At 37.6% G+C, this 21,527-nt stretch overlaps 1 protein-coding gene across 1 annotated transcript in view; it reads right to left on the reverse strand.

The window, feature by feature from the left end:
- Nucleotides 1-7,646: 7,646 nt before the first annotated feature.
- Nucleotides 7,647-21,527, reverse strand: part of FAM216B (family with sequence similarity 216 member B) — a 30,842-nt gene continuing 16,961 nt past the window's right edge. Inside the window, 1 exon segment of the mRNA XM_054719824.1 lies at nucleotides 7,647-7,831. Coding sequence (XP_054575799.1) covers nucleotides 7,647-7,831 — 185 coding nt within the window.

Genomic DNA, 21,527 nt, shown 5'->3' on the forward strand with positions numbered 1-21,527 from the left:
AAACTCCCACCATGTACCATCTGAATGTTTGGCTCGGTTACAGTTGGGTAATTGCCTCTGACCCTACACCTAAGCTGCGATTTCCAATGGCTATAGGGATTTTCTCTACTTCTGGCCTGACTGAATTCATTGTGTAACTGGCATGGTGTGATAGCCCTAATGTGTTGAAAATATGGGAAAATTATCTGGAGGTAGACGAGAATTGATTTCCAACATAGGGATTGATTACACTTCAGGCAACTGACTGAAATTTAAAGGGAAATCAGAGTCAATGAGGCCAATGTAATGGTTTCCTCTATAAGCACTGATGTAATTAGTAACCAATTTTAATTGAAAAGGTGCAGAAACTCTTGGACATGTTCCTATCACTTTCATCATAAACTAGGAAATGGGAGGGGAAAGAAAGCCAGGATTCATTTTGGTGAAATTGTAATGTATAATTAGTAATATCAAGTTTAGGAAAAATAAATCATTTTAGTAGATTCAAGTACTGTTTTAACAAATCATTGGGTTGACCTAGCTTTGAATAAGAACAATAAGCAGTATATTTACATGGGTTATTGAACATTATTAAGGAGATACTTCTTCTACCCCAATAGCCTCTCCATCATGAACTCTTTGCTCCTAAATTTTTGCCAAAGTTTCCAAACAGAAATTTATCTTATTAGGGTTAAAGCATCATAACTACTGAAATAATTCTTTAAATGCAAATGGTTGTCACACTTTAGAAAATGCAAGTATTATCTGGGATGCTACCACTCAGATTCTAGTGCCCTGGGTCTAGGAGGGGTCCCAATAATTTGCATTTCCCTTAAGCATCCTCAGTGAATCTGGTATATGAATTGTATTTTGATAGATACTGCTCTCTATATATAGATTACAAATGAACTAGATATCAATTATTAAATGTTTTAGGCTTATCTGAAATCATTTTTCCCTCAACAGCTGTTGGAGGATTGGAACACAAAAGAACTAAGTTTCAAAAGAAGGTTATGGCAAGGAGGATGTCTTCAGCATGGGACAGGTGTCTGAGAAGACAGGCTCAGACTGGGTGTTGAGGCAGGGAGCCTGGACAAGGTGATTAGAAGTAAGCATAGCGGGTTGGATGCTTGTGGCAGATAGCAGGACAAAGACTAAAGTGCAGAAATGAGTTATCTAGGGAGGGACTGCATTGGGTTTACTCTCAAAGTCATGCAATAATGAATGTTTCCTTCCCTTTTGCACCCTAGGTGCCTTACTCTTCTTACCTTAGTTGTGACTTCGGTAGATAGCTTCTGAAATGGCTCCAAATGATCCCCACTTTCTGCTATTTATTCCCATGGAAAATCCACTACTTTTGTGTGTGGGTTGGACCTAGTGACTTGTTTCTAGTGAGTAGAATATAGCAAAGATGATGGATATTATTTCCAAGATTAGGTTATGAAAGGCTGTGACTTTCACCTCTCTCTCTCTCTTTTGATTTCTAACTTTGATGAAGCAAATCCCCATTTATGAGCTGCCCTTTGAGATGCTTATGTGGCAGGGAACTGAAGGTGGCCACCAGACAACAGCCAGTAAGGCCCTGAACACTTAGTCCAATAGTCCCCAAGGAACTAAATTCTGCCAACAAGCACAAGAGTGAGCTTGGAAATGGATTCTTCTCTATTTGAATCTACAGATTAGACCACCATAATCAAGCTGATATTTTGACTGTGGTCTGTAAGAGACCTTGTGTCAGAAGCCCCAGCTAAGCCATGCTCAGATTCCTGACTACAGAAACTGTGAGACAGTCAACCTTGTTTTAAGTCACTAAGTTTCAGAGGAACTTTTTATGCAACAATAGATAACTAATACAATACATAGAGATTGGGGGGGGGGGGGGGAACGTGGTTACCTGTTGGTTGTGAGAAGTTACTAAGGACATACTGAACCCACATACTGTCCAGGGGTGGTTCTTCCTGCAGATGTTGTTTCTTTTCTTCTTCACCTCTTTAAAATCCTTCCTCCCCACAAAATAAGCTAGACAGTTGCCTTATCAAGATTGATTACTAAATTTTGGAAATTCTATTAAATTTCCAAGATTATTGTCATCACAACCTCCATGTTTAGCAAGATCACCTTCCCTGAAATTTTCCATGGTTCCAAGTAAGTTGACTATAATTAATAGTGGCAGCCACAGTCACTAGAATACAAAAAAAAAAAAAGGAAAAAAGAAAATAAAGTAAATGTCTGTTATTGCAAGGATGTGGAATAACTAGAACTCTTATACATTGCTAGTGGGAATGCAAAATGGTGTGGCCACTTTGGAAAACACTAAAGCAGTATCTTATAAAGTTAAACCTAAATCTATCATGTGAGTCAATAATTGTACTTCTAGGTATCTATCTAAGAGAAATAAAAACTTCAGACAAATTCTTACATTAAAATGTTTATAGCAGCTTTATCAGTAATAGTCCAAAGTTAAACAACCCAAATGTTCATCAATTAGTAAGTGGATAAGCAAACTATGGTATATCTATACAATGAAGTGCTACTTGGCAATGAAAAGGAATAAACTACTCATACAGGGTGGGGCAAAAGCAGGCTTACAGTTATAAGTATGCAAAACAGAATTTGTTCTTATATTTATCAATTATTGTATTATTTTCCACATGATCAACTATAAATTTACTTTTGCCACATCCTGTATATGCAACATGATGAACCACAGTAGTGTTATGATAGGTGAGAGAAGCAAGACACGAAAGACTATATAATGTTATTTCAATTATGTAAAATTCTAGAAAAGGCAAAACTATAGTGATAGGAAGCAGATCAGTGATTTCCCTGGGGGAAGAAAATTTTCTACAAAAGGACACAAGGAAAATTTTTGAGTAATAGAAACATTCTATATCATGATTGTGGTGGTGGTGACGTGACTATACACATTTGACAAGACTCATTGAACTTTAATTAAGTACATTTGTTGCATATAAATTATACCTCAATAAAATTGTATGAAAAATAAAAATGCTAAGTGGCCACATAAAATAAAGAATTGCAGTAAAGTTCTACTTCTTGTTTTTGTAATCATGATATATACTATTCATTTCAAATCTATTGTTTAAATGTAAGAGTATATAGTACCACAATGATTGGAGATCTGTGAGCCGATACTGTATACATTGGGAGTTCCCAGAATTACTTTCCATAAAGAATAAAATGATTATTAAAAGGAAAGCAATGAAAATTCACTACTTTAAGGTTTACATATAGACTATTAAAATTCAATAGTAACCTCCACATTTCTTTAGAACTTAGATCAACAAAATATTTTTGGGAAAGGAGTATTTTATCACTGGTATTGTTTAGAATTATTGCTGGCTTATGGAGATGACAGAAAGAAGACCAACTTTTAGCTTTATTATTGTTTTAAAATTCTTGACAGACAATGCACCCCTATGGTCTGCTACTGAGATGGACTACTCCTGTCACCTGTTCTTGATAAATTACTGGTAGTTTTCATCAGTAGCTGTGACTTCCTAGAACACTGGAATAATATCACAAACTCAGATGACAGTCTGAATTGCAGTCTTTGAATATTTCATTATTATTCAACCAGTTTTATTGATTAACTACCACAGACCAGACACTATTCCAGGTTCTAATAATTTCAAGTGAAATGGTACTGATCTCAAGAACTTTTTGATGATGTCTATTGACATTGTGAAAGCAAACAATATAGTCTCCAATAGATCAAAGTAGTAGATTTTCCTAAAAGTAATAGGCTATCCTTGTTTCCCCATTGATCATCTTTCTCAGTGTCCTCTCACATGAGCATCTTTCTTCTGGCATCATAATCATTCATATTCTTTATAAGCTTTGGTCTGGGGCTTAAGTAGATGGGTGTTATCTTTTCTGATGGGAGAGTCAACAGGTGGAACTTTCTGGGCCAACTTAGATCTATTTGTCCTTCTTATGGGCCTGTGACATTCACCTGCCAATTAGCTTTTAAATCTTCTATCAAAAAGAAGTTGCTTCTGAGATTTGGGATTCAGGGATGCAGCTCAGAATCGTAAGTGACCTCCTTGATATCCCGCATCACTAGCTAAAGTTTACACAGCAAATATCTGTGACAATAAAAAAAAAGTCTAAGATAAAAGTGCATGCAAGAAGTTTAAAGGGATAAAAGCCACATCATGGAAAGAATGGGAGGTCAGAATGGGCCAATTTTGGTATGCTACCACCTCCGTTCCTTAGGAGGGCTGCCTTAAAGCTCACCCCGTGCCATTTGATATATATTTTTAATCTACCTAATGATTCTTGACCTAGAATTGTAAAGCTATTAGAGTATCTGAGTCAGGGCCAGCATATGTAGAGGTCAAGAAGATTCTTTCTTTTTAAATTTATCTTTATTATTAAAAATATTACAGATGTCTCTCCCTCCTCCCATTGACCCCCTCCACCCTCACCACCCAGGCCTTCACTGCACTATTGTCTGTGTCCATGGGTTATGCATACATGCATATAAGCTCTTTGGTTAACCCCTTCCTGCTCCCCCTCTCCCCTTTCCCTCTAAGAAAAAGATTCTTTATGATTAAGTGAATGAACCTAGTGAGGTCGGCATTGGCTTTCCCAAGTCTTACTGTCAGATTTGAAGTTGGCCAACCATCCTCTTGTTTTTCCTAAAGAAAACTCAGATAGGGTCTCAGAACCAGTATTAGGAGTTTTCAGAATCTCATGACAACTTTTACATTTTCTTATCTTAATGGTTACTGAGAGATGGTCATGATCATCAGTGAGGTTTGATGTAATCCCATTTGTTTATTCTGTTTGTTTGTTTTTCTTGTCTGAGGAGACATATCAGAAAAAAATGTTGCTATGAGAAATGTCCTAGATTTTACTGCCTATGCTTACTTCTAGGATTTTTATGGTTTTGAGCCTTACATTTAAGTCTTCAATCCATTCTGAGTTTATTCTTATGTGTGGTATAAGAAGGTGATCTAGATTCATTTTTTACAGGTACGTGTCCAATGTCCCCAATTCCATTTATTGAATAAACTGTCATTACCCCATTGTATGTTCTTGCCTCCCTTTTCAAATATTAATTGACCATAAAGGCATGGGTTTATTTCTGGGCTGTCTATTCTGTTCCATTGATCTGTATGTCTGTTTTCATGCCAGTGCCATGCTGTTTTGATTACTATGGCATTGTAGTATAATCTGATATCAAGTAGCATAATTCCTCCAACTTTGTTCTTTCTCCAGAGTGCTGTGGTCTTTTGTGGTTCCATATAAATTTTTGGAATATTTTTCTATTCCTGTGAAATATGTCATTGGTATCTTATTAGGAATTGTATTGAATCCATAGATTGCTTTAAGTAGTATGGGCATTTTAATTATGTTAATTCTTTTTATTCATGAACACAGTATATACTTCCACTTATTTGTATCTTCTTCAATTTAATTCGTCATTGTCTTATAGTTTTCTACATATAGGTCTTTGATATCCTTGGTTAATTTTATTGTAAATGGGGTTGTTTCCCTTTCCAATAGTTCATTATTGGTGTAATGAACTGATTTATGGATATTTATTTTATATCCTGCTACTTTACAGAATTCATTTGCCAACTCTAGTAGTTTTTTGGTGGAATCTTTGGAGTTCTCTACATAAGTATCATGTCATCTGCAAATAATGACAGTTTTGCCAAAACTGGTTTGGCTCAGTGGATAGAGCATCTGCCTGCAGACTGAAACATCTCAGATTCGATTCCGGTCAAGGGCATGTACCTTGGTCGCGGGCACATCCCCAGAAGGGGGTGTGCAGGAGGCAGCTGGTCAATGTTTCTCCCTCATCAATGTTTCTAGCTCTCTATCCCTCTCCCTTCCTCTCTGTAAAAATCAATAAAATATATTTTTTTAAAATAAATAAATAATGACAGTTTTGTCCCTTTCTGTTTTAGATGCCTTGTCTGAGAGCTGTAGCTAAAACTACATTTAATAAGAGTGGTAAAAGCAGACACCCTTGTCTATTCCAGATATTAAGGGAAACAATTTTAGATTTTGCCCATTGAGTATGAATGTTGGCTGTGGGTTTGTCATATATGGCCTTTATTATGTTGAGGTATGTTCCCTCTCTACCCACTTTGATGAGAGTTTTTATCATAGATGGGTACAGGATTTTATAAAATGCTTTTCTGCATCTATTGATATGATCAAGTTATTTTTATCCTTCATTTTGTTTAAGTGGCATATCACATTATTGATTTATGGCTATTGTTCTTGATTCTCTAGAATAAATCCCACTTGATCATGGTATATAATTATTTTCATGTATTGCTGGATCTGGTTTGCTAATATTTTGTTAAAGATTTTAGCATCTATGTTCATGAAGTATATTGGCCTATAATTTTTTCTTTGTGGTCTCTTTATCTGGTTTTGAAATTAGGATAATGCTGGCTTCATAGAATCAGCTTGGGCGTCTTCCCTCTTCTTGAACTTTTTGGAATAGTTTGAGAAAAATAGGTATCAGTTCTTAAATGTTTGGAAAAATTTACCCGTGAAGTCCAAGACTTTTTTTAAATTACTATTTTGATTTTTTAAAGTTGTAGTTTTCTTATTCAGATTTTCTAATTCTTCCTGAGTCAGTTTTGGAAGTTTGCATATTTCTATGAACTTATCTATTTCATCCACATTGTCTAATTTGTTGGCATATAGTTGTTCATAATATTTTCTTACAATCCCTTGCATTTTTGTGGTGTCAGTTGTTACTTCTCCTCTTTCATTTCTGATTTATTTATTTGGGTCCTCTTTTTTCTTAATGAGTCTGGTTAAGGGTTTGTCAGTTTTGTTTATCTTTTCAAAGAACCAGTTGTTATCTCATTTTTGCTTGTTTGTATAGACTTATGTGCTTTATTTAAAACCATCAAGGCCGTGGAAAAATTAGAAATAAATTTGTGTTTTGAAGCTATTCCTTTTTCTGCATGAGTGTATCTTGATTTGCATGGGGAGATGTGTGCCTGAATTCTCTTACTCATGCAAAGGTCAGTTATAGCATATAGAATGAATCCAGATGTAGCAGGTTGATAAGTGTAAGTTTCAAGATAACTCTAAGGGATTGTTGAGTCAGGCAAGATCCAGAAGATTTGGGGCCACGTTGATTGTTGTTGCTTGATGGGGAAGAAAAGAGGAAGAGAGACATAGAAATGCACAGTCCAGTTGTGGCCGTGAAGATATGGCTTCGGAAGCCCTGCATTCTCAGTACTAACGCTGTGTTTGTTTGGGTATTTTCGGTATGTGCAGTCAGTAGCTTTCAGGGAATGATCACCCAATGATAGAAGATCTGGCACCCTCTGATGACTTTTCCCCTTTCACTGTTCTTGGGACTTCTCTGGGAGGTTCGAATTCAAAAGAAGCTTTCACTTTGAAAGCTTCAAAAGTCATTTTACTCTATAAATAATTATATGTGGAGTGAAAGGCTTATTTACTCTTAGCTCCATTAAACCTCTCAACTTTTTCTTGCTGGTAAAATTTATGTGCATGAGGGAAAGGTTATTTTTATTTGTGGTTTTGTATTACAAGTTTTTATTTACGTTCATTCAACAAATATACACTAAGCACTCACTAGATGCCAGGGTACATGAGCAAACAGCCTGTTACAGCTGTGTAAAGTCATGGTTCCCAAAGAATCAGAGCCCTGCGCTTTTGGTCCTGGGTGGACCCACAGACACAGGGAGTGCTGGCAGCCATGTTCTTGTCATGACCGAGGCCCTTCTGGAGCTGGTTCTTGGAGGAGCTCCCTTGGCCGAGGCTTTCTTGGCTGAATCTCTAAGTACAGCAGCACACGCCAAGGCCTCCTTTTGAGTTATATAACCTGGAGGGGGCAGGAGGAGAAATGAGAGAAACTCTAAGGTCAACAATTTCACAAAACAAATAAGCAAACAACACTGCAAATATTCACAGATTCACAAAATTTATTCTACTCTGCTGGATTAAAACAGTTGTTTTTAGCACACCCAGATTATATGATTTTTTAAGACAAGAAGTATATTTTCCTTTTTTTGCATTTATCATTCAGTAGATTAATAAATACAGTCATTGATTATCATGATAGATAATTTAAACAGGGACTTGAGCCATGAAGAATCTTCATGTGAATTGTTTATCTTCAGTAGCAAAACTTTGTTCAGTCCAGAAACAGATATATTCAATCCCTTTGTGTTATTTATTTACTTTTTTATTTATTGTTGACAGTATTACAGATGTCCCCTATTTCCACCACTTTCCCACACTCCACCCAGCCCCTTCCCACCCCAGGCTTTCCCTGCGCTATTGTCTGTGTCCATGGATTATGTACATATACATATGTGTTCTTTGGTTAATCTCTTCCAATCCCCTTCCTACCTGAGATCTGTCCCTCTGTTCCATGCACCCGTGCCTCTGGACCTTTTTTGTTCATCAGTTTATTTTGTTCATTAGATTCCACATATAAGTGAGATTATGTGATATTTCTCTTTCTCTAAATGGCTTACTCTGCTTAGCATAATAATCTCCAGGTCCACCCATGTTGCCACAAAGGGTAAGAGTTTCTTCCTTTTTAATGCTGTATAGTATTCCATTGTGTGAATGTACCATAGTATTTTTTATCTACTCTTCTACAGATGGGCAATTGGGCTGTTACCAGATCTTAGCTATTGTAAATAACAGTGCTATGAAGATAGGGGTACAAATATTCTTTCTGACTGGTGATTCAGATTTCTTAGGATATATTCACAGAAGTGGGATTGATGGGTCAAACAGCAGTTCCATTTTTAATTTTTTGAGGAAACTCCACACTATTTTCCACAGTGGTTGCACCAGTCCGCATTCCCACCAGCAGTGCACTAGGGTTCTTTTGTCTCCACATCCTCACCAGCACTTGTCGTTGATTTATTGATGGTAACCATTCTGACAAGTGTAAGGTAATACCTCATTGCAGTTTTAATTTGCATCTCTCTGATGATTAGTGACACTGATTATTTTTTCATATGTCTCTTAGCCATCTGTATATCCTTTTTGGAGAAGTGTCTATTCAGCTCCTTTGCCCATTTTATATTGGATTGTTTGTCTCCCTGGTGTTCAGTTTTATGAGTTCTTTCTATATTTTGAAAACTAACCTCTTAGAGTAATGTCAGAGGAATGGAGCATAAGGATACGTCTATCCTCTCCGCCTGACATTTCAATGAAATAACCACATATAATTCAACAAAGAAGTCCCTGCTCAACAGGGATGCACGCCTGAGAGACCTGCACACTGGAACAACTAAGGTGGGCTCTTTGGCATGAGCAGGGACAGGAGAAAGGAAGGTAGCTGAATATGGCTACAGCACAGCAGCATGTCTGCAGAGCAGCTGAGAACTGGCAGCAGCAGTTACTGGCACTTTCCTCAGCCAGTAAGGACTAACAGAGAGCTAATCCAGCAAGTGGCTAGTTGTTGGAGTTGCCACTGGAATTGCGGCATTATGTGGTCATGCACACAAACAGTGAGAGAGTGTCTGAATCATGGGGACTATTGTGAATGGGGTCTGAGTTGCGTGCGTGAGCTGTGAGTCAGCAGACACCCTCCCTACAGGTTTGTTCCCCACGGCTGGGCCTGGCTGTGGACTTTCAGGCAAAGATAATAGATGGCAGAGCCCTGCCACTGATTAGACTCCCAAATCTCGCTTCCCATTGCCTTCAGAGTTGGCTATAGGAGAGTATTATCTGTAGGCCAAGAGCTGTTGCAGTAGAAACACATTTTCCCTCTGTGACTGAACCCCAGGAGGACTGCTTAGACTGGACCCCTGGAGGTCAGGGGGCACCATTACTGTGAGGGAAAAACAAACTTCACCCCCAAACAGCAGAGGAGGTACAGCCCTATGGAAGCTGCAGAGGCTCAAAACTGTGAGGCCACAGAAGATAAAAATCTTGCAATTCAGTGGCATCTACTGGAAAAGAGTAGAAAGACCTCCTCAGAGATAAATGGGAAAACAAGGAGAACAGCAAATGCCACGAACAACCACAACAACAACTATGACCTGAAAGAAAATGAAAAATTCCCAGAAAACAGGCTGGAACACATGGAATTATGTGAGTTGAATGATAGAGATTTCAATATTGCAGTTCTGAAAATACTCAATGAGATACGAGAAAATACTAACAGGCAATTCAGCTCACTCAGAAAACAAATCAATGAACAAAATGAGTATTTATCCAAAGAAATGGAAATTTTTAAAAAGAATCAAGCAGAAATTCTGGAAATGAAGTAGGCAATTAAAGAAATTAAGAGTGAGCTGAGGAGCATAGAAAACAGAACCAACCAGTTAGAGGAAAGAACTAGTGATATTGAAGATAGGAATCAAGAAATGATGCAGATGGAAGAAGAGAGAGACCTGAGAATAAAGAAATACAAAATAGCCCTACGAGACCTCTTTGATTCCAATAATAATAATAATATCAGAATCATAGGCATAGCAGAGGAGGAAGAGAGAGAGTAGGGAATGTAGAGTCTGTTAAAACAAATAGTGCATGAAAACTTACCAAATCTTTGGAAAGAACTAGATCCTTAAATCCAAGAGCCAAACAGAACACATAGTTACCTCAATCCAAAGACCCTCTTCAAGGCACCTGGTAATGAAGCTGTCAAAAATTAGTGACAAAGAAAAAAATCCTCAAAGCATCCAGGGAAAAGAAGGAAGTGACCTACAAAGGAAAACCCATCAGAATTTCACCTGACTGACTTCTCAGCAGAAACTGTACAAGCCAGAAGAAAGTGGAACCAAATATTCAAATGTCTGAAAGAGAGAAATTACCAGCCACGCATATTATATCCAGCAAAATTATCCTTTAAATATGAAGGAGAAATAAGAACATTCCCAGACATACAGAAGCTGAGGGATTTTATCACTAGAAAACCTTCATTGCAGGAAATACTGAACGGAGTTATTCTACCTGAAACAAAGAACATAAGGTCATAACACTACCAGTAGAATTGCCAAAAACTCGCAGCATAAATAGGGATAATTTGTGACAACAAACACATGCAAGGGGAAGTGGGACAGGTAGGAACAGGCAAAGGAAGATGAAGATCAGATGCACTCAAAAGGGAAAAAACTATGGTATATATGCAACTTCACTTTTCATAAAACTAATGGCAACCACACATAGACATTCCACAAACAAGACATACAGTTTAAAAAAAGAGGAAACAGAGGCAATATGTATGGAATACCACCAAATAAAAACAACAAATAGAAGCATAAAGGAAAAGAACCAATGGAAGCACAGAGTTACCAGAAAACAAAAGATAAAATAGCTATAGGAAATCCTCATACATCAATAATTACCCTAAATGTAAATGGTCTAAATTCACCAGTAAAGAGGCACAGAGTAACAGAGTAGATAAAAAACCAAAATCCCACCATATGCTGCCTACAAGAGACACATCTAAACAGCAAAGACAAAGGTAGATTCAAAGTAAAAGGATGGAAAATGATTCTCCAAGCAAATAACATCCACAAAAAAGCAGGTGTAGCCATACTTATATCTGACAAAATAGATCTCAAGATAACAAAGAAAACAAGAGACAAAGATGGACACTTTATAATGATAAAGGAACACTACATCAAGAAAACATAACACTTCTTAATATATATGTGCCCAACCAGGGAGCAACAGAATATATTAGACAGCTACTCACAGAACTAAAGGGAGAAACAGATCAAAACACAATTATAGTTGGAGACCTTAATACTCCATTGACAGCTCTAAACATATCAACCAAACAAAAACAAAAAATAAAGAAATATCGGCTGTAAATGAAACACTAGACCAGTGATGGCGAACCTATGACACGCATGTCAGCACTGACACGCATAGCCATTTTTGATGACACGTGGCCGCTGAGGTGGCCGCATGCCGAGGATGAAACATTTGCGAAATAATGTTTTTTCCTCAAAGTGACACACTACCCGAGTTATGCTCAGTTTTTTGGCGAAGTTTGACACACCAAGCTCAAAAGGTTGCCCATCACTGCACTAGACCAAATGTATATAATTGACATTTACAGAAAATTTCATCCCAGAACATCAGACTATACATTCTTCTCCAGTGCACATGGAACATTCTCAAGGATAGATCATATGTTGGGTTACAGAATAAACATCAACAAATTAAAAAAGATTGAAATTATTCCAAGCATATTTTCTGATCACGATGCCTTGAAATTAGAAATCAATTGCAAAAAGGAGGTAAAAACAAACAAACAAAAGAACACCTACAAATACGTGGAGATTAAACAACATACTACTAAAATATGACTGGATCGCCCTGACAGGTTTGGCTCAGTGGATAGAGCATCGGCCTGTGGACTGAATGGTCCCAGGTTTGATTTCAGTCAAGGGCCACATCCCAGTGGGGGGTGTGCAGGAGGCAGCTGATCGATGTTTCTCTCTCATCGATGTTTCTAACTCTCTATCCCTTTCCCTTCCTGTCTGTAAAAAAAAAAAATCAATAAAATATATTTTAAAAAATAAAAAAATAAAAAATGACTGGATCAAAGAAGAAATATAAGATGAGATCAAAAGATATATAGAGACAAATAAGAATGATAACACAACATATCAAAACCTCCGGGATGCAGCAAAAGCTGTAATAAGAGGGAAGTTTATATCACTATAGGCCTATCTCAAAAAACAAGAGAAATTCCAAGTAAACAACCTAATATCACACCTTAAATGACTAGAGAAAGAAGAACAAAGCAACCCAAAGTTAGTAGAAGAAAAGGAGTAATAAAAATCAGAGCAGAATTAGATGAAATAGAGAACAAAAAGACTATATAAAAATCAATAAAACAAAGAGCTGGTCCTTTGAAAAGGTTAATAAAATTGAAAAACCCCTGACTAGACTCACTAAGGAAAAAAGAGAAAAGACCCATATAAACAAAATCAGAAATGAGAGAGAAGAAATCACCACAGACATCACAGATATACAAAGGATCATACTAGAATATTATGAAAGCCTTTATGCGAACAAATTCAATAATCTAGAAGAAATGGATAAGTTCCTAGAAATATATAACCTTCCTAGACTAAATCATGAAAAACTGGAAAATCTAAATAGACCAATCAGCAGTGAGGAAATTGAAATAACTATCAAAAACCTCCCAAAAAACCAAAGTCCAGGACCAGATGGCTTCACCAGTGAATTCTACTAAACATTCAAGGAAGAATTAAAACCTTTTCAAACTCTTCCAAAAAATTGAAGAAGGTTAATACTTCCTAACATATTCTATGAGGCCAATTATAACCCTGATACCAAAACCTGGCAAAGATAACACACACAAAAAGAAAACTACAGACCAATATCCCTGATGAATACAGATGCAAAAATCCTAAACAAAATACTAGCTAATGGAATAAAACAGTATAACTAAAAAATAATACATCGCGATCAAGTGGGATTTATTCCAGGGGCACAAGGATAGTTCAACATTCAAAAATCCATCAATGTAATACACCACATTAACAAAAGAAAGGATAAAAATCATATGATCTTGTCAATAGATGCAGAAAAAGCATTTGATAAGATATAACATCCATTTATGATTAAAATTCTCAATAAAATAGGAATAGAAGTAAAGTACCTCAACATAATAAAGGCCATCATCCAATCTAATAATAGACAAATATGCAAATTGACCATACCTCCGACACACCCACAAGCCACGCCCACAAGCCACGCCCACCATCCAATCAGAGCGAGTATGCAAATTAACCCAAACCAAGATGGCTACAGCCACAGAGAGCAAGGTTTCCTAGGTAACAGAGGAAGCCAAGCTTTCTGCCAGCCGTTGCAGGCCTAAGCCTCCACTCAAGCTACAAAGTTTCAATTATAGAAGGTAAACAAATTCAAACAAATGGCGGCAAAATGGAGCTTGAGAGAGCAGGCCAGGGTTGTCGCCGGCAACAGGAGAAGCAAAGCTTTCCACACACCCTGGCCAGGCCCACCCGCTTAAGGCAACGAAGTTTCAATTATAACCCCAACACAAATGGCTTTGGGCCTCAGAGGGAGCCCCAGGCTTGGCTCTGCTCCAGGCTACAAAGTTTCAATTGTAGAAGGAAAATAAATTCCAGATACCAGGGCCTCTGCTTGCGTTGCCAGGGGGCGTGGCAGGCCTGCAAACCACCACAGGCCCCTTGCTCAGGCTGCCCCATGCCCCCAGGGTACCCCACCCTGATCAGGGACACCCTTCAGGGCAAACTAGCTGGCCCCCACCCCTGTACCAGGCCTCTATTCTATCTAATAAAAGAGTACTATGCAGATTGACCATCACTGCAACACACAATATAGCTGCCCCCATGAGGTCAAAGATCCTGCCCCCATGTGGACACAGGATGGCCACCACAAGATGGCCAGCAAGAGAGGGCAGTTGGGAGGCACCTGGCCTGCAAGGGAGGGCAGTTGAGAGGGACCAAGCCTGCAAGGGAGGGCAGTTGGAGGTGATCAACCCTGCAGGAGAGGGCAGTTAGGGGTGACCAGGCCTGCAGAAGAGGGAAGTTGGGGGCAAACAGGCTGGCAGCTGAGTGGTTAGGGGGTGATCAGGCTGGCAGGCCAAAGCGGTTAGGGGCAATCAGGAAGGCAGGCAGGCAAGCAGTTGGGAGCCAGCAGTCCTGGATTGTGAGAGGGATGTCCGACTGCCCGTTTAGGCCCGATCCCTGGGATCGGGCCTAAACGGGCAGTCAGACATCCCTTGAGGGGTCCCAGATTGGAGAGGGTACAGGCTGGGCTGAGGGACAACCCCCCTCCGTGCACAAATTTCGTGCACTGGGCCTCTAGTATATAATAAAACACTAATATGCAAATTGATCAAATGATGGAACAACCAGTTGCTATGACACACATTGACCACCAGGGGGCAGACACTCAATGCAGGAGCTGCCCCCTTGTGGTCAGTGCACTCCCACAGGGGGCGTGCCACTCAGCCAGAAGCCCTGAGCTGGGCTCACAACTGGCAAGTGCAGCAGCGGTGGCGGGAAACTCTCCCACCTCTGTAGCAGAGCTAAGGATGTCTGACTGTTGGCTTAGGCTCGCTTCCCCAAGGGCTCCCGGACTGTGAGAGGGCACAGGCCAGGCTGAGGGACCCCAGTCATATGCATGTTGGGGGCGACCAGGCCAGCAGGCAGAGGTGGTTAAGGGTGATCAGGCAAGCAAGGGAGCAGTTAGGGACATTAGGCAGGCAAGCAGGTGAGTGGTTATGAGCCAGTGGTCCCATAGGGATCTGGCCTAAACCAGCAGTCAGACATCCCACAAGGGGTTCCAGATTGGAGAGGGTGCAGGTCAGGCTGAGGACCCCCCCCCCCCCGTGCATGAATTTAGTGCACCGGGCCTCTAGTATATGATAAACCCTCAGTCAATATCATACTCAATGGTGAAAAACTGAAAGCTTTTCCCCTAAGATCAGGAACCAGACAAAGATGTCCACTCTCACCACTCTTATCCAACATAGCACTGGAAGTCCTAGCCAGAGCAATAAGGCAAGAGAAAGAAATAAAAGGCATCTAAATAGGGAAGGGAAAAATCAAACTGTCACTTTTTGCAGATGACATGATGCTGTATATAGAAAACCCTAAAGACTCTATGAAAAAGTACTGGAAACAATAAACAAATACAGTCAAGTTGCAGGATACAAAATCAATGTGCAAAAATCCATTGCCTTCCTGTATACCAACAACAAAACTTCAGAAAAAGAAATGGAGAAAATAATTTCTTTTGCAATCATCACCAAAAGAATAAAATATCTAGGAATAAACTTAACAAAGAATGTGAAAGATCTATATATTGACAATTATAAAACGTTATTAAAAGAGATTGAAAAAGACACAACAAAATGGAAAAATATCCCGTGTTCATGGATTGGAAGAATCAACATAGTTAAAATGGATATATTACCCAAAGCAATATACAGATTTAGTACAATCTCCATAAAAATCCCAATGTCATTTCATTTTTTTAAAGAAATAGAATGAGAAATCATCAGATTTATATGGAACCACAAAAGACACAGAATAGCCAAAGCAATCCTGAAAAAAAAAAAAAAAAAAGAACAATGCTGGAGGTATCATGCTACCTGACTTCAAAATATACTACAGAGCTACGATAATCAAAGCAGCATGGTATTGGCAGAGAAATAGATACACAGATCCATGGAACAGAATAGAAAGCCCAGCAATAAAACCACACATATATGTACAGATAATTTTCAACTAAGGAGCCAAAAATGCACATTGGAATAAAGATAGTGTCTTCAATAAATGGTGCTAGGAAAACTGGAAAGCTACATGCAAATAAATAAAACTGGATTGCAGATTGTCCCCATGTACAAAAATTAATTCAAAATGGATCAAAAACTTAAACATAAGACCTGAAACTATAAGTCACATAGAAAAAAATATATATAGCTACCAAACTTATGGACCTGGGCAGTAGAGAGCATTTTATGGACTTGACCCCAAAGGCAAGGGAGGAAGAGGCAAAAATAAATGAATGGGACTATGTCAAACTGAAGAGCTTCCGCAGAGCAAAAGAAACGGACAACAAAACAAATAGGCAGCCAACCAGATGGGAGATGATATTTGCAAACAGTCACTCTGACAAAGGTTTTATTTCCAAACTATATAAAGAACTCATAAAACTCAACACCAAACAAATAAACAATCCAAACAAAAAGTGGGCAGAGGACCTGAAAATATAGCTCTCTGTGGATATTTCTCTCTTTTCCGCATCCAGCACGGGTAGAGAGCGATCTGGTTCCTGAGTAGGGGCTGCTGGGGATTGAGAAAATGAAAGAAAGAGACAGACACAGAGATAGAAGGAAAAAGCTGGGACCAGGTGGGACCACTGTCCTCTGACAGGGACAGGGACCCAGAGCCAATACAGCTTGTTTATTTTATACAGCAAAAAAACAGAAAGTTTTACTGAAAGTCAAGACAAAGGAGATTATGCACATTCTAGGGTGGGCCTGGGTCATATTCATTCCTGGTGCTTGGCTGAATTTAAATAATAAAACCTACCCCCTGGCACCTGGGCTGAAGGTCAAGCCGACAACACTCCTGCCTTTTGGCAAAGCGTGTTTCCAGGACGTGGCTTTGCCAACGCCACTGGATTCAGCTGACAATAATTAAAGAAATGCCCATGTGCCTTCTCAGGCACTCTCTACACCTCTCCCAAGAAGACATAAAAACACCCAATAGATACATAAAAAGATATTCAACCTCACTGGCAATCAGGGAAATGCAAATTAAAACTATAATGAGATACCACCTTACACCAGTTAGAGTGGCCATTATCAACAAGACAAGCAACAAAAAATGTTGGAGAGGTTGTGGAAAAAAAGGAACCCTCATTCACTGCTGGTGGGAATGTAGACTGGTACAACCACTATGGAAAGCTGTCTGGCAAGTCCTAAAAAAATTAAAAATAGAGCTACCATATGACCCAACAACCCCACTTCAGGATATATACCCGAAAACCTCAAAATCATGTCTATGCAATGCTGATATATGCACCCCTAAGTTCACTGCAACATTATTCACAGTGGCCAAGACTTGGAAACAGCCAAAGTGCCCTGCGATAGAAGACTAGATAAAGAAGATGTAGTATATATACACGAAATGGAGTACTACACATCCATAAGAAAGGATGAAATAGCGTCATTTACAACAACATGGTTGGACCTTGAGAACATTATGTGAAATGAAATGTCAGATAGAAAAAGCTAAGAACTGTATGATTTCACTCATATGTGGAATATAAAACTGAAACTTATGAATACAAACAGCAGTGTGGTGGTTGCCAGAGGGAGGGGTTGGGGGGAGAAAGGGGTCCTAATATGAGGTGACAGGAGAAGATTTGACTTTGGGTGGTGGGCACATGGCCTTATATACAGATTTTGTAAATTAGTAATCCACACATGAAACCTATATATTCATATTGACTAATGTCATGCCAATAAAATGTAATTCAAAACAAAACAAAACAAAAACACTAACCTCTTTCAGATGTACCATTGTCGATTATGTTCTCCCATACAATGGGTTCCCTTTTTATTTTGTTGATGATTTATTTTGCTATGTAGAACTTTTTTTATTTTGATTTAGTCCCATTTGTTTATTTTTCCCTTTGTTTCCCTTGCCCTAGAACAGTGGTCGGCAAACTGAGGCTCACGAGCCACATTCGGCTCTTTGGCCCCTTGAGTGTGGCTCTTCCACAAAATACCACGGCCTGGGCGAGTCTATTTTGAAGAAGTGGCGTTAGAAGAAGTTTAAGTTTAAAAAATTTGGCTCTCAAAAGAAATTTCAATTGTTGTACTGTTGATATTTGGCTCTGTTGACTAATGAGTTTGCCAACCACTGCCCTAGAAGATGTATTGGTGTAAAAACTGCTACATGAGATGTCTGAGATTTTACCAACTATGTTTTCTACTAGGATTTTTATAGTTTCACAACTTATATTTAAGTATTTTATCCATTTTGAGTTTATTCTTTTGTGTGGTATGTTAGTGGCCTACTAGTAGTTTCATTTTTTTGCATGTACCTGACTAATTTTCCCAATACCATTTATTGAAGAAACTATCTTTTCTCCATTGTATGCTCTTGCCTCTTTGGTCAAATATTAATTGACTGTATTGGTGTGAGTTAATTTCTGGGGTCTCTGTTCTGTTCCATTGATCTATATGCCTGTTCTTTTGCCAGTACAAGGCTGTTTTGATTACAATGCCTTTGTAGTATAACTTGATATTTGGTATTGTGATCCCTCCAACTTTGTTTTTCTTTCTCAATAATGCTGAGGCTATTTAGGGTTCTTTTTGGTTCCATATAAATTTTTGGAATATTTGTTCTAGATCTGTGAAATATGCTATCAGTATTTTAATAGGGATTAGGTTGAATCTGTAGATTACTTTGGCTAGTATCCATATTTTAACGATGTTAAAAATTCATTCTGCAAACCACCTACAGTCACAATCATCTGGCTAAGACCACTTTTAATAATGCTTTTAAAATATTTTAATGTAGATGGAAATTTTAAAAATCTAGCGTAACAATGCTTATATTTAACAAAATAAACTTTAAAACAGGCTATATAAGAGACAGGGAAGGTCACTACTTAATGATAGAAGTAGAAATCCAACAAGATAATAGAACCCTTGTAAATATTTATGCACTCAACATATGAGCACCTAAATATATAAAGCAAATCTTGATGGACATAAAAGGAGAAATCAATAGATATATAAAAGACTTTAGCAAGCTGATATCAATGGATAGATCTTCCAGAAAAAAAAAAAATCAACAAGGAAACAGTGGCCTTAACAGTCACACTAGATCAGATGGATTTAATAGATATCTTCAGAGCCTTTCACCCCAAGGCAGCAAAATATACTTTCTTTTCAAATACACATGGAACATATTATACAATAGACCACATGTTAGGACACAAAACAAGTCTCAATAATTTTAAAAAGATTGAAATCATATCAAGCATCTTCTCTGTCCATAGTGGTATGAAACTAGGAATCAATCACAGAGGAAAAAAAAAAACAACACACCTGAAAAACACACAAAGATGTGAAGGCTAAATAACATGTTACTAAACAATGAATAGATTAACAATGAGATTAAGGAAGAATATATTTTTATTTTGAAACAAATAAAATTGAGAACACAATAACCCAAAATCTATGGGACACAGCAAAAGTATTTTTAAGAGGGACATTCTTAGTAATATGGACCTACCTGAACAAGAAAAATCCCAAAAAATATATAACTTTACGCTTAAAGGAACTAGAGAAAGAACAACTAACAAAGTCCAAGTAAGTATAAGGGGAAAATTAACAAAGACCAGAGAAAAAATAAACAAAATTGAAACAACTTGAAAGATCAAGGGAACCAAGAGTTGGTTCTTTGAAAAGATAAACAAGATTGACACACCTTTAACCAGACTCATGAAGAAAAAAAAAGAGAGGACCCAAATAAATAAATCAGAAATGAAAGAGGAGAAGTAACAACTGATTTCACAGAAACACAAGGGATTGTAAGAAAATATTACAAACAACTATATGCCAACAAATTGGACAATATGGATGAAATGGTGAAATTCTTAGAAACATACAAACTTCCAAAACTGACTCAAGAAGAATCAGAAAATCTGAATAAACCAGTGACAACTAAAGAAAATCAAGAAGTAATAAAAAACAAACAAACTCCCAAAACAAAAGTCCTGGACTGGACTGAGTGGTTTCATAGGTAAATTTTCCCAAACATTCAAGAAGAACTAACATCTATTCTTCTCAAACTATTCCAAAGTGCTCAAGAAGAGGGAAGACTCCCAAGCTGATTCTATGAAGCCAGCGTTATCCTAATTCCAAAACCAGATAAAGACACCACAAAGAAAAAATTATATAGGCCAATATGCCTCATGAACATATATGCTAAAATCCTCAACATACCACAACATAATAAAGACCATATATGACAAACACACAACTAATATCATACTCAACCTGTAAAACTAAAAAGCTTTTCACTTAAGAATTGGAAAGACAAAACAAAACAGTGATTTCTGCTTTCACCACTCTTATTCAACATAGTACTGGATCTCATAGCCACAGCTCTCAGTAAGTAGAAGAAATCACATGCATTCAAATTAGAAAGGAAAAAGTAAAACTCTCATTATTTGCAGATGACATGATACTGTATATAGAGAACCTTAAAGATTCTACTTAAAAATGACTAGAGTTCATAAATGAATTCAGTAAAGTAGCAGAATACAAAATAAATATCCAGAAATCAGTTGCATTTGTATACACCACTAATGAACTATGAAAAAGGGAAACAAAGAAAATAACTCCATTTACAATTGAATCAAAGAAATACCTAGGAATAAATTTAACCAAGGATGTAAAATATTTGTACTGAAGAATAAAATTGAAGGAAATATAAATAAGTGGAAGCATATACCATTTCATGAATAAAAATAATTAACATAATTAAAATGTTCATACTACCCAAAACAATCTATAGATTCAATACAATTCCTATCAAGATACCAATGACATATGTTACAGAACTGGAAAAGAAATTCCAAAAATTTATATGGAAACACAAAAGACAAAAACGAATAGCCACAGCAACCTGGAGAAAAAAGAACAAAGTTGGAGGAATTATGCTACCTGATATGACTATACTACAATGCCATAGTCATCAAACAGCATGGTACTGGCTTAAAAACAGACATATAGATCAATAGAACAGAATAGAGTGCCCAGAAATAAACCCAAACCTTTATAGTCAATTAATATTTGAAAAAGGAGGCAAGAACATACAATGAGGTAAAGACAGTTTATTCAATAATTGGTGTTGGAAAATTGGACAGATACATGTAAAAGAAATGAAACTAGACCACCTTCCCTCACCAAAAACAAGAATAAACTAAAAATGGATTAAAGACTTAAATATAAGACTAGAAATCATAAAAATCCTAGAAGAAAACATAGG

The sequence above is a fragment of the Eptesicus fuscus genome, chromosome 8 (genome assembly GCF_027574615.1).
Source record: "Eptesicus fuscus isolate TK198812 chromosome 8, DD_ASM_mEF_20220401, whole genome shotgun sequence".
Taxonomy (NCBI): Eukaryota; Metazoa; Chordata; class Mammalia; order Chiroptera; family Vespertilionidae; genus Eptesicus; species Eptesicus fuscus.